This window comes from Fusarium graminearum, chromosome 1 (genome assembly GCF_000240135.3).
Source record: "Fusarium graminearum PH-1 chromosome 1, whole genome shotgun sequence".
Lineage (NCBI taxonomy): Eukaryota > Fungi > Ascomycota > Sordariomycetes > Hypocreales > Nectriaceae > Fusarium > Fusarium graminearum.
The window spans coordinates 8,925,445-8,936,841 of record NC_026474.1 but is presented as its reverse complement, the minus strand read 5'-3'; the positions used below and the strand labels follow the sequence as shown (position 1 = coordinate 8,936,841).

Genomic DNA, 11,397 nt, shown 5'->3' with positions numbered 1-11,397 from the left:
AGACGCTGTCCAAAGTTGGTCAAAATTACCACAAGCGATTCCAGCAAAGCACCGACAGCGATTGCGCGCTGGGAGAAACTTAACGAATGGCCCAGGCATATCCTGCTACTTGTCCCGACAATTGAAGCTTTAGAGCAGCCCGAACCCCTGAGCTGAGCCTCCCCACCGCCGAAGTCGACACCACCTATACTCGTACCTCCAATCAACCTACTAATCCACCCGCCGCTTCCCCCCTAAGAGCCACGTCCCATTTACAACAAACACATTCAGCAACTTTCTCGGCCAGGTTCTGGCGACACTCCTCAAGATGTCTGGCTTTCTTGAGAATGCATACAGTTTAGTTCATCAGGACAATGCGGCCGATGTCCCCACCGTTTCCGACCTGCGCATGCAGTTGGAGAAAGGCACCGACGAGAGCAAGGTCGAGACCATGAAGCGCATCTTGACCATCATGCTCAACGGTGATCCCATGCCCAGTTTGCTAATGCACATCATCCGTTTTGTCATGCCCTCGAAGTACAAGCCCCTCAAGAAGCTCCTTTACTTCTACTATGAGATCTGCCCCAAGCTTGACAGCACTGGCAAGCTTAAGCAAGAAATGATTTTGGTTTGGTATGACTATGTCCTCCTTCGCCTATACTATTAGGCTCGACAATGGCTGCCACCGAACATCACTGACAGTAACTTCGTAGTAACGGTATCCGAAACGATCTCCAACACCCCAATGAATACATCCGAGGAAACACTCTTCGCTTCCTTTGCAAGCTGAGGGAAGCTGAGCTTATTGAGCCCCTCCTCTCTTCAGCGAGATCTTGCCTCGAACACCGACATGCCTACGTCCGAAAGAATGCTGTTTTCGCCATCTCCTCTATTCACACACACTCGCCTTCTCTGATCCCCGACGCTTCAGAACTCATTTCCACCTTTCTAGAGGGAGAGAGCGACGGTGTTTGCCGAAGGAATGGCTTTGCCGCCCTTGCTAGCATCGATCATGATGCTGCCTTGCTGTATCTCAGTTCCGTTTTCGAAGGAATCCCCAACGCAGAAGAACTTCTTCAGCTTGTCGAGCTTGAGTTCATTCGAAAGGATGCTGTCCAAAACTCCCAGAACAAGGTTGGTCGGGCTTTTGTCCGCAGGAGCTCTACAACCACTGACTGTCACAACAGGCTCGGTACTTGAGATTGATTTTCGACCTGCTGGAAGCCGGTGCCTCGACCGTCGTATACGAAGCCGCATCGTCCCTAACCGCTCTTACGAACAACCCGGTTGCTGTGAAGGCCGCCGCCGCCAAGTTCATCGAGTTGAGCATCAAGGAGGCAGACAACAACGTTAAGCTTATCGTACTCGATCGAGTTGACCAACTGCGGAAGAAGAACGAAGGTGTCCTTGACGACCTGACCATGGAGATTCTCCGAGTCCTGTCCAGCACTGATATCGACGTTCGAAGAAAGGCTCTCGGTCTTGCCCTGGAGATGGTGTCCAGTAAGAATGTCGAAGAAGTTGTTCTTCTACTGAAGAAGGAGCTCTCCAAGACCGTCGATCAAGAATACGAGAAGAACACTGAATACCGATCACTCCTCATCCACTCGATTCATCAGTGCGCCATCAAGTTCTCTGAGGTTGCCGCAAGCGTCGTGGAACTTCTCATGGATTTCATCGCCGACTTCAATAACGTTTCGGCCGTCGATGTTATCAACTTTGTGAAGGAGGTGGTTGAGAAGTTCCCCAACCTGCGAACTACTATTATCGAACGTCTTGTCTCTACCTTGGGCGAGGTCCGAGCTGGCAAGGTTTACCGTGGCATCATGTGGATCATCGGTGAATACTCCCTTGAAGAGAAGGATATCCGAGAGGCTTGGAAGAGGATACGTGCGAGTCTGGGCGAGATGCCAATTCTTGCCTCCGAGCAACGGCTACTTGACTCCCATGAGGGCGATGAGAAGACTGAGGATCATACCAATGGCACATCGAAGCCAGCTGCACCATCTGGCTCACGTAAAGTTCTTGCCGATGGCACTTACGCTACTGAGACTGCTCTGACCAGTCAATCCTCAGCTGCTGCCAGGTTGGAGGCCGTCAAAACCGCTCAGAAACCCCCTCTGCGTCAACTCATTCTCGACGGTGACTACTATTTGGCGACTGTGTTGTCGTCCACTCTAGTCAAGCTTGTCATGCGACACCATGAGATTTCTTCCGACAAGGCTCGCACTAACGCTCTCCGAGCCGAGGCTATGCTCATCATGATTTCCATTATCCGTGTTGGTCAGTCTCAATTTGTCAAGGCCCCCATCGATGAGGATTCTGTAGACCGAATCATGTCCTGCGTGCGCTCTTTGGCTGAGTTTGAAGAGAAGAAGGAACTCGAGACTGTCTGGTTAGATGACACCAGAAAGGCTTTCCGAGCTATGGTTCAGGTCGAGGAGAAGAAGCGAGCTGCCAAAGAAGCTTTCGAGAAGGCCAAGACAGCTGTGCAGGTTGATGACGTAGTCTCTATCCGACAGCTCGCCAAGAAAAACACTACTGATGGTCTCGATGAGATTGAAGTGGATTTGGAGAGGGCAACAGGTGGCGAGGGCGCCGCTGAGGACCTCTCTTCCAAGCTTAGCCGTGTAGTCCAGTTGACCGGTTTCTCCGACCCCGTCTATGCCGAAGCCTATGTCAAGGTCCATCAGTTCGATATCGTTCTTGACGTCCTTCTGGTCAACCAAACTACGGAAACCCTCCAGAACCTGTCAGTTGAGTTTGCCACCCTTGGTGACTTGAAGGTGGTCGAGCGGCCTACCACACAAAACCTTGGCCCCCATGACTTCCATAACGTCCAATGCACGATCAAGGTCTCGTCAACAGATACCGGTGTTATCTTCGGTAACGTTGTTTACGATGGTGCTCACTCTACCGACACCAATGTTGTTATTCTCAATGACCTTCATGTCGACATTATGGATTACATACAGCCTGCTACTTGCACTGAGACTCAGTTCCGTACCATGTGGACTGAGTTTGAGTGGGAGAACAAGGTCAACATCAACTCCAAAGCCAAGACACTTCGCGACTTCCTTGATCAGCTAATGGCTTGCACAAATATGAACTGCCTGACGCCAGAAGCTAGCCTCAAGGGCGACTGCCAGTTCTTGAGCGCTAACTTGTACGCAAGAAGCGTTTTTGGTAAGTCCAATATATTCCACTACGTGTTGGGCTTTGCTAACCACTGAACTAGGCGAGGATGCTCTTGCTAACCTGAGCATTGAGAAGGAGGGCGAGGATGGACCCATTACTGGTTTCGTAAGAATAAGGAGTCGATCACAAGGCCTAGCCTTGAGCCTGGGCTCATTGAAGGGCCTCAATAAGATTGGCTCAACGTCTTAGATCAACTGATGATACGTAAAGGCACCTGAATCGGATCGCACGAAAACGGGCTATCGAAGCATTTCAAGTCAAGATTCATGACGTTGGTAGGAGTGGAGTCAGGGGTGGAGCATGTTAATGGGTGTTTTTCCACCAAAAGGCTATGTGATGGGTCCCTGGTAGAGTTCATTGTAAGCAGGTTCAAGTAGATGTTGATTATAAAGGCACATGGTTTTAAAAAAGAAAGAGACAGTTTTCAAGACTCAGGCCATCCATCATAAGGGTGCTACGACGGCTTCTCGTTATGAGCAGCAAGGGAAAATGAAATTATTGTGAATATTGTCATGCATGTCGAGTGCCTCGTTGGGTTTATCGATATACATACGTGCGTTTGGTGGGATCGCGTCTCAACACATGAGACGACAGTAATACAAAGTGCTAAACAAATTATCGCTCGGCCATCATCCCTCAACTCCAATAGAAATATATGCAGTAGACAGGATAAACGAGATGGGGTATTGTCCAATTATAGTCGGCGTTGATGAACCAATTAAAACAGTATCGCCGTGAGGATGAGTCCAGGCGTATGGCAAGGAGGGTGATTAGTATATTGGTCGCGAAGAGTGTTCATGGCGGATGTCTAACTTGAGAATTGACTCGTTCAAGTTGTTGAAAGACGGACAAGCACAAGAACTAAACGACGTCAAAGACAAGAGCATTCACGACATGTCCCGTCTTCCAGTTTTGAGCGGATAGAGACAAGTTATCCTTGAGGATCTTGCCCATGTATGCTATCCTGATCTTCTTTGTGGAGGCAAGCTGAAATCACATCAACATTCTGCTCGTTTGAACCTCAACGAACGAGGAATTGGTCAGGGTAGGAGTACTCACATTCGCCTCGAGAGCAATCTTTTTGGCTACGCTTCGAACGGTTTCTGACTCTGATACTTTGACATTAATGTCGTGGCCATTTTCACTGAGCCTGGCTCGTAACTTGACCAATTTCTGTACCTCGTCCACCTCCTTACCCTTTTCTTGCTTTTTGCCATCGAGCTCGTCGTCGCTCAACTCTTCGTCGGCTGCTGTGTCATCGCCCGCAGTGGAAATGTCACCTTTGGCACCGGTTTCCTGGTCCTCGCCAACATTCTGCGGATCGGAAACAGCCCATTCTGGTAGTTGATAATAGTTTCCAAGAGCATCATACACGCCGTTGGCGAGGTCGCCGGTGGGTAATGAGATCTCGGCTGCCGAGAGAATCATTTGAGCTGTCGCGAGGCCATTTGATCCATCGTCCTGGGCGTCTTGGCTTGCAGGGTCCCATAGAACTTGCAGCGCTGCATGAACAGTCTGCCATATCTCGGGTCGCCCGGTGACTCGTGTATCGAAGAAGGCGGCTCGTTCTTTTACCAATTCGCTCTTGGTCCAGGTGCGATCGCGGGCAGTCCATTCGTGCCGCCGTAAGGGCTTGTCGATGTGCTGATCCAAGGGACGGTCACTGCGACGACGCTGGCGACGTCTTTCGGCAGGGATTTGTGGTTGAGCGGCTTCAGGGAGGGACAGCGGGGGAGGATTGATAGCGCGTGATGAAGCATTGGGTGCGCCACCCGGGTAAGGCGAGTTGGGTCCCGAAGAACGAGAAAGACAGCAACCCTAGCACCGCATGTTAGAGATCGTGAGGTTCTGTCGTGTGAGTTGAAGAAGCGCAGTACCATTTTGGCTACAGTCAAGTAGTCTACGAGGGCGGCGGCGATCGACGTTGAGCTTGTGGATTGAACGGTTGAGTGAAGGAATGATGATCCCAACTTTAGCGACTAGCCATCATTGGTAGGGCTGGCCAGAGTCACAATTGATTGTGAGGAAGGGAAATATAAACAATAAGTAAGATGTCGAAAAGAGGAGGTTTAGAGGAGGAGAAGGGCGCGGCGCACGCAGGCAAGAGGCGCAGAGCAATAGAAGAGAAGACAGCACAAGAGGAGATAATGAATCAAGCAAGACGGGAGCCGAGCTTCGGTCTGGTCCTGTCCTGTCCTGTCCTGTCTGACCTGGAGTCGCCGAACCTATTAACTCCCACTTTCTGGGCGCTTTCCAACAGGTCACGACCAGGGGCGGCGGTACAAAAGCGGGACTCGGTTAGTTAATTCTTAGAGCTTAAAATAGGTAAAGAACAAGAAGGGTCCTGGACTAATTAATTCGATCTTTATCAGGTTTAGTGGGAAGTTCAGCAAGCGTCTAAGGCTCTGATTGACGGTGCATGTAGGGAAAAAGGAATGAAAGGAGAAAGATCACGTTGATTGCGTGAAGGAGACGGTCAATCAGTGACAGATACAGCGTAACAGAGATTAAGTTCATGATGGATCACCGTATTATGTATCAGTGACAGTCAACGGACGGGGGGAACGCGGCCTTTCATGTAGAATGATACGGATACTGGGTACCTGTAGGGTTGTCGACGTAATCCCACATTGCCCGGTTCCGCATACGCAACCTAGAAAATTAAAATACTAACTGTAGGAACTAAAGGCACGGTTGGTGGTTGTCGGGCCATGTTGCATCTTGCCGGGGTCGTATCGTCAAATGTTGGCCATTGTGGGTGGGGTTTGTAAATAACCAGGAGCTGATTACCAGGCGATACTCACTTGCTTGCCTACTACTAACCTAGGTACTTTAGTAGGCACTGATGTAGTATATTTGTAGAGCCTCGGTAGAAGCAATGGATTTATGCTAGGTATTGGCAAGCACAATGATTGATCTACGGTTCTCCCTACCCCAGAGGAGCAAGCAAATATCTTGGTGCTAGGTTCACCGAGAGATGACCAATCAACAACCAGCATATGCTCAACTAGCACCCACCAAGTCCGCTGTTCTCGGTGCTTCACCTTGAGTTTGACCGTGCTTTCAATATTGATTGTCTTCTGTATCTGATCCGACTCGAATGTATCTTCTTTAATCTTGCCATGCTGTGGATCATTTTCGCTTGAAAGCGTTAGCCGAAAACAATCCGGCCTTTTATTTTCCTCAAGTCATCCGAGCAACAAATCGTTGTCTTCATATTTACTTTCCCCAACAGTAGGAGCGCGTTCACTGCCACCAAAGAAATATGTCCAGAATGCAAATGGCAACGGAGCGCCATTTTTATTATCACGGCAAAGAGGTAAAATCTCACAATATCTATCGCATGTTGAGATAAAACTGATCTAGAAATCAGGGTTACCAAGAAGAGTGCAGCAACTGTCACTGGTGTCAAATACGGTCCTTTCCAACTCACTCGACTCTACCTGTCACGGTGGTCAACGAGCAAGACTTTGAGGTTCTCCCCGATGATTTCCGCTTCATAAAAAATGTGGTACTCGGTGTTGGAGTTAGACAGGCTGAGGATAGCTTCCACAGCGGCTGTTCCTGTGATAACGACGCCGAATGCCAGTTCACAGGCTGCCATTGTCTGGCCGACCTAGATGAAGAAGACTCCAGTGAAGATGACGATGATCCATTCGGAGATTTTATCAACGGAATGGATATTGACCGGCCACGCAGGAAGGCGTACGCCTATCACGCCCATGGCGCAAAAGCTGGCCTCTTGCGATCCAAGTTCCACAACTCCAAGATGCCCATATACGAGTGTCACCAGAGCTGTGCCTGTAGTATAAACTGCCCTAACCGCGTCGTTGAGCGTGGCAGGACTATACCTTTGGAAATATTTCGCACTGAAGACCGAGGATGGGGTAGGTGCACACGCTTGCCGAGAATATGTGTGCAGTCCACTGATTTCCACCCTTCCAGGAGTAAGGTCACCTGTGTCCATAAGAAAGGGACAGTTTGTTGACCGGTATCTCGGTGAGATCATCACATCGACGGAAGCAGATCGCCGCCGCAGTCAATCGGCCATCTCACAACGCAAGGACGTTTACCTTTTCGCGCTGGACAAATTCACCGACCCAGACTCGCTCGACACCCGACTCAAAGGACCTTCCCTTGAGGTTGACGGCGAGTTTATGTCTGGCCCAACGCGCTTTGTCAACCACTCCTGCGAGCCCAACATGCGAATCTTTGCACGCGTGGGTGATCATGCTGATAAACATATACATGATCTTGCCTTGTTCGCGATCAAGGATATACCCAGGGGAGAAGAGCTGACCTTTGACTATGTCGATGGAGTTTCGCATGAGGGAGAAGAGCCAGGAGAGAAAAGTCATATGACGCCATGTCTATGTGGAAGCAAGAATTGTAGAAAGTTTCTATGGTAGTGGATTTGCGAGCGACGCCCTAAAGAAATGTTTTTTTTTCTTGACAGAGGTATTGGGAGGTGGCATGCCCGCAAGCTCAAAGAAGGCATTGTGTCACCCTTTGAGCTATGTGTACAGGAAGTACATGCCGTGTTATTGTGTTATTCATTGACAAAGGGTTATCTGTTTCTTTGGAGTCGACAAAGCTCGTAAGTGTAGAAAGAAACATTTGTCTGTTTCCCCAGTGTTCTTTGATCATACCCAGGAACACAAATTGTGCATAGAACAATGACAAGCCTGGCCTTTCTTCTTAACTCCTTGTGCTTACCAAACGCTGGTATGAGTGGTGTATCCAAGAACAGTTCTTGGGAAATCAAGCCATCATAAATAGCATTCCACCTCCCAAGGTGACGATGGGTTCCTTCTTATGACCATCAACGTCTTCCCCCGTATTCGACACCATGGGAAATACTGATAGTACTCTGAGCTCAGGCCCTTCTGAGGCTTCTCAATATGAAGACCGCTTTGCCGTACAAGGTCATCGCACATTGCGACGCTCTCAACTCATCCGCAGAGCCCTGATTATCCGCCAAGTTTCTCGGGGGAGAGCGAACCCGTCAGAGGTCTGGTGCAACGACAAGAGCTGTGAACAGGAACTCGAAATATTTTCAAACCCACTCCTGCACATAGCCGATCTCCCAAGAAGCCGCGAGGGACTTCCCGTGGCAGTTTACACTAAAGACTTCGCGGATGCCGTGATCACGAAATTCTTCGATGTTGAGGACACCAACACAAAGGAACACAAAGTTAGAGGTCTCTTGTCCTTTATAGACTCACCGCCTGTGCGAGCTGCGTTTTTGAACTTCATTTCAGATTATAATGAACGCGAATACCGACTCTCGGACGAGGACTTCCAAAATGCGCTCTTGAAAGCTCGACCAGTCTTTTTGGACATCATGTTCGGCGTCAAAACAGCGGCAAGGGCTCGGCTAGCTCATAGCTACATCAACCCTATGATGGAAGTCAGAGACCAATGGGACCTTCAGCAGTTTATCTTGCGGTTTCTCATATGCTCTGAAATGTGGCGCCAGCAAAAGACGCCGCGCTCAGAGAACTGGAAAATTGGTTCTCGTGAAGGGGTTGGAAACTTCATGACGGCCATGTTGTTCCACTACAAATTGATGTGGCAACAGAAGTGTTTCGATATTGATTTCATCCGCACGAATCACGTGTGGGACCGTGTATGGGATCTTTGGCTACGTAAGTATCCTCTTGGGGACTCTAGCGAAGTTGTCGATGGTGAAGTCTTTCAGTTACGGGATCATATTGAGAAGACGGAACAGGAGGTTCTCAACGACGTGGGATATCTGGGGGGGATTGGGCAATGCGACGAGACCTATAACCTTATCCAAGGGTATCTGGGTAAAGGGGAGCCCTTGGTTGAGTAACTAGGATTCGTATTGGGAAGTCTATCATACACGGCGGTTTAGGCGTCTTCTTTTCTGTCTTCGCTAGGTAGTGAACATTGACAATATTCTACGGTCATAACGTTCTTTTGCAGTGATAATGGTTTGAGTGAATCCTTCCGGGTTCATAAAATAAGACAGTCTGTTCCTTGGCCCTTCTAAGCAAGCGTTAAGCGTAGTTCTACCAGCAAGATGGTGCGATCCTGAGTGTAAGTCACTATGTTTTGAAAGATGTCTCGATCCAAACTACTGATCCCAATGGATAATTATCAAAATGATGGGTAAAAAATAACATACAACAGCGGGGATTCGCTGGTCGTCACCGACCCAACTACTAATCCGCCGGTTAGTGGCTTGACTATGGGAGAGCGGACGGGATCCCGTATTTTCCACTACCTTTGGTCGTATGTACTAGTATATAGCGAGCAAAAGATATATAATCTAAGCATGTTGAATCAAGGGTAGTAGTAACTCGCAGTCGATAGATGATAGCTCTCTTCACCTAAACTATATGCACCTGGACTATTTTTGTTTCATTTTTGCAACCGCTCTGTAATATAGCTGTAGATGCAACTAAGTAAGCATATATCCTTAGAATGGTTAGGATAAATAAAGATCCTCGGCGTTATTAATAGACCCCAAAACGTGTAGCTACTCGCTTTCAGATACAGAACCAGAAACAACTGCACAGCAGCCGGGCCGTCTTTGCCTCATCGTTGCTCTGAATGGCCAGCGGATTCAATGCATGCACATTATCTGCCGGTCCGGATCCGCGCCCTCAAGATCCTGGTTTCAAACGGCGGTGCTCTGAAAGTGGCCCTGGGCATAATGATGTGAGACCAGTGTTTCTACCGATTACTAGCACAAGAAAAGGCCGAGAATAAATGTTATATATAGTTCGAAAATGATCAAGATTGAGATACAGCATGCAATGTATGTTGGCTACTATGCAATGACTGACGATGGTAAGGTTCATGATATGATATGATATTCAGGACAAAACAAACTCTTGATCGTGCCCATAGATATAGACTGTACTATGTTGTTGAAGCCAGGAAGACCCAGGTCTTCCCGTCCTGTGGAGCTTAGTATTTGGCACGCAAGCCGATAAGGTCGTGGAGCTTAGACCCTGGAATTCTCCATAACTACTGCAGAGCCGAGCAAGGTTCAAAATGGCTGTTAAACAAAGTGCGTTTTGTGGCCTGTACGATCATAAATGAATGAGAAGATAGCTGGGCAAAGTTAGGGAGAAATGCGACCTAGAATTCGCTTGGTGTATCCTTCCTCCGCGATGAGCTTGTTTTCATTGGCTTCGTGTGTTGTAGCGGTCAAAGCAATGGATGCATCGATGAGAAACAGTAAGGGAAGCAGATCATTGAGGAGACCTAGGTCTAACGATTGGCGGGCTGATCGTCTTCCGTTTATGAAACCAGCCAAGTGTCGAATCGCGTGCAAGACGTGGGGGAAGGTTCAAACACCACAATATTGAAATTTTCACTAAGTACTAAGGGTAGGCGATAGGATTGAGCTCGTCCGAGACACGAGTGTTACAAGAGATATTATTATTATTGACCGTTGTTAAGTGCAGAAGAATGTGGGGAAGGCGGAAAGCGACCGAAAGGGCTGCAATAGACAATGCAATAAAGTGTCGCTGAGACAAGATATTCATGTTGTTTGATACTATTCCAGCTACAGCAGATAGTCAGGGATGGACGAGCAGTGGTGCCACGAAAGCCGGAGCTTTCCTAACTGCAACGCCCCCCCCTCAAGTGACGAGTATCTAACTGTCTAGTAACTCCTCACTAAGATACCTACATAGGTAGTATTAGAAAGAAAATAGAATCTGCTGGGACCTGAATCTTGGACAGGCCACGGTGAGGTCATGGTGGTGAGATTAAAACGGATGCCCCCACTAATGGCCGCACATGGATAATTCTGCTTGGTAGGAGCTTCCTCTGGTCGAATGTTTGCGGGTTCCTGCGGATTGCCTATGGAACAAAAAGAAATGGGAATTCTGAGGTCGACCGAAATATTTGAGTTGAAACCAGCCGGAACAGGTTGATTTATAGACTTGGTTGCTGTAAATCATCTCTACTTTAGGTACTCTGTAAGTCTTTAGTTATTTACTATTTTGAGGCCTGCCTGCCTGCCTGGTACCTAGACTAGGTGGATAGAACATATCAATGCTCGTTTTGGACTAAACTGATTGATCTTGAACTGCAAGTGAGAACCCAACCTGCGTCCAATCCGATTCTTCCCAACCCCGCCATTTGAAGCTAAGCCCGCATGTCGTACCACACCCGCGCCGCTCATAGCTTTAAGGACTTCACCCTCTCTCGGGACACAGGGCCTGGTCTGCTGTAGAG

The 11,397-nt window shown here is 48.5% G+C and overlaps 4 protein-coding genes and 1 non-coding gene across 5 annotated transcripts; 3 read left to right on the top strand and 2 right to left on the bottom strand.

Annotated features, from left to right (window-relative positions):
* Positions 1-307: 307 nt before the first annotated feature.
* FGSG_02780 (coatomer subunit beta) lies at positions 308-3,366 on the top strand (the record flags this gene model as incomplete). The annotated part of the gene is made up of 4 exons (XM_011320446.1): positions 308-612; positions 693-1,113; positions 1,167-3,165; positions 3,218-3,366. 4 exons carry the CDS (start codon positions 308-310, stop codon positions 3,364-3,366), a joined length of 2,874 nt encoding a protein of 957 aa, XP_011318748.1.
* Positions 3,367-3,682: 316 nt separating this feature from the next.
* Positions 3,683-5,057, bottom strand: FGSG_02779 (uncharacterized protein; the record flags this gene model as incomplete). The annotated part of the gene is made up of 3 exons (XM_011320445.1): positions 3,683-4,164; positions 4,237-4,995; positions 5,055-5,057. 3 exons carry the CDS (start codon positions 5,055-5,057, stop codon positions 4,039-4,041), a joined length of 888 nt encoding a protein of 295 aa, XP_011318747.1. The 3' UTR covers positions 3,683-4,038.
* A 1,394-nt stretch (positions 5,058-6,451) lies between these two features.
* On the top strand, positions 6,452-7,625 carry FGSG_02778 (histone-lysine N-methyltransferase; the record flags this gene model as incomplete). Its single annotated transcript, XM_011320444.1, has 3 exons — positions 6,452-6,496; positions 6,551-7,064; positions 7,123-7,625. The coding sequence occupies 3 exons, from the start codon at positions 6,452-6,454 to the stop codon at positions 7,584-7,586; spliced, it is 1,023 nt and encodes a 340-aa protein (XP_011318746.1). The 3' UTR covers positions 7,587-7,625.
* A 1,019-nt stretch (positions 7,626-8,644) lies between these two features.
* FGSG_02777 (uncharacterized protein) lies at positions 8,645-9,013 on the top strand (the record flags this gene model as incomplete). The annotated part of the gene is made up of 1 exon (XM_011320443.1): positions 8,645-9,013. One exon carries the CDS (start codon positions 8,645-8,647, stop codon positions 9,011-9,013), a length of 369 nt encoding a protein of 122 aa, XP_011318745.1.
* Positions 9,014-9,321: 308 nt separating this feature from the next.
* On the bottom strand, positions 9,322-9,437 carry FGSG_20005. Its single transcript, XR_892994.1, has one exon. It is a non-coding gene; the product is annotated as a 5S ribosomal RNA (ribosomal RNA).
* Positions 9,438-11,397: the final 1,960 nt, after the last annotated feature.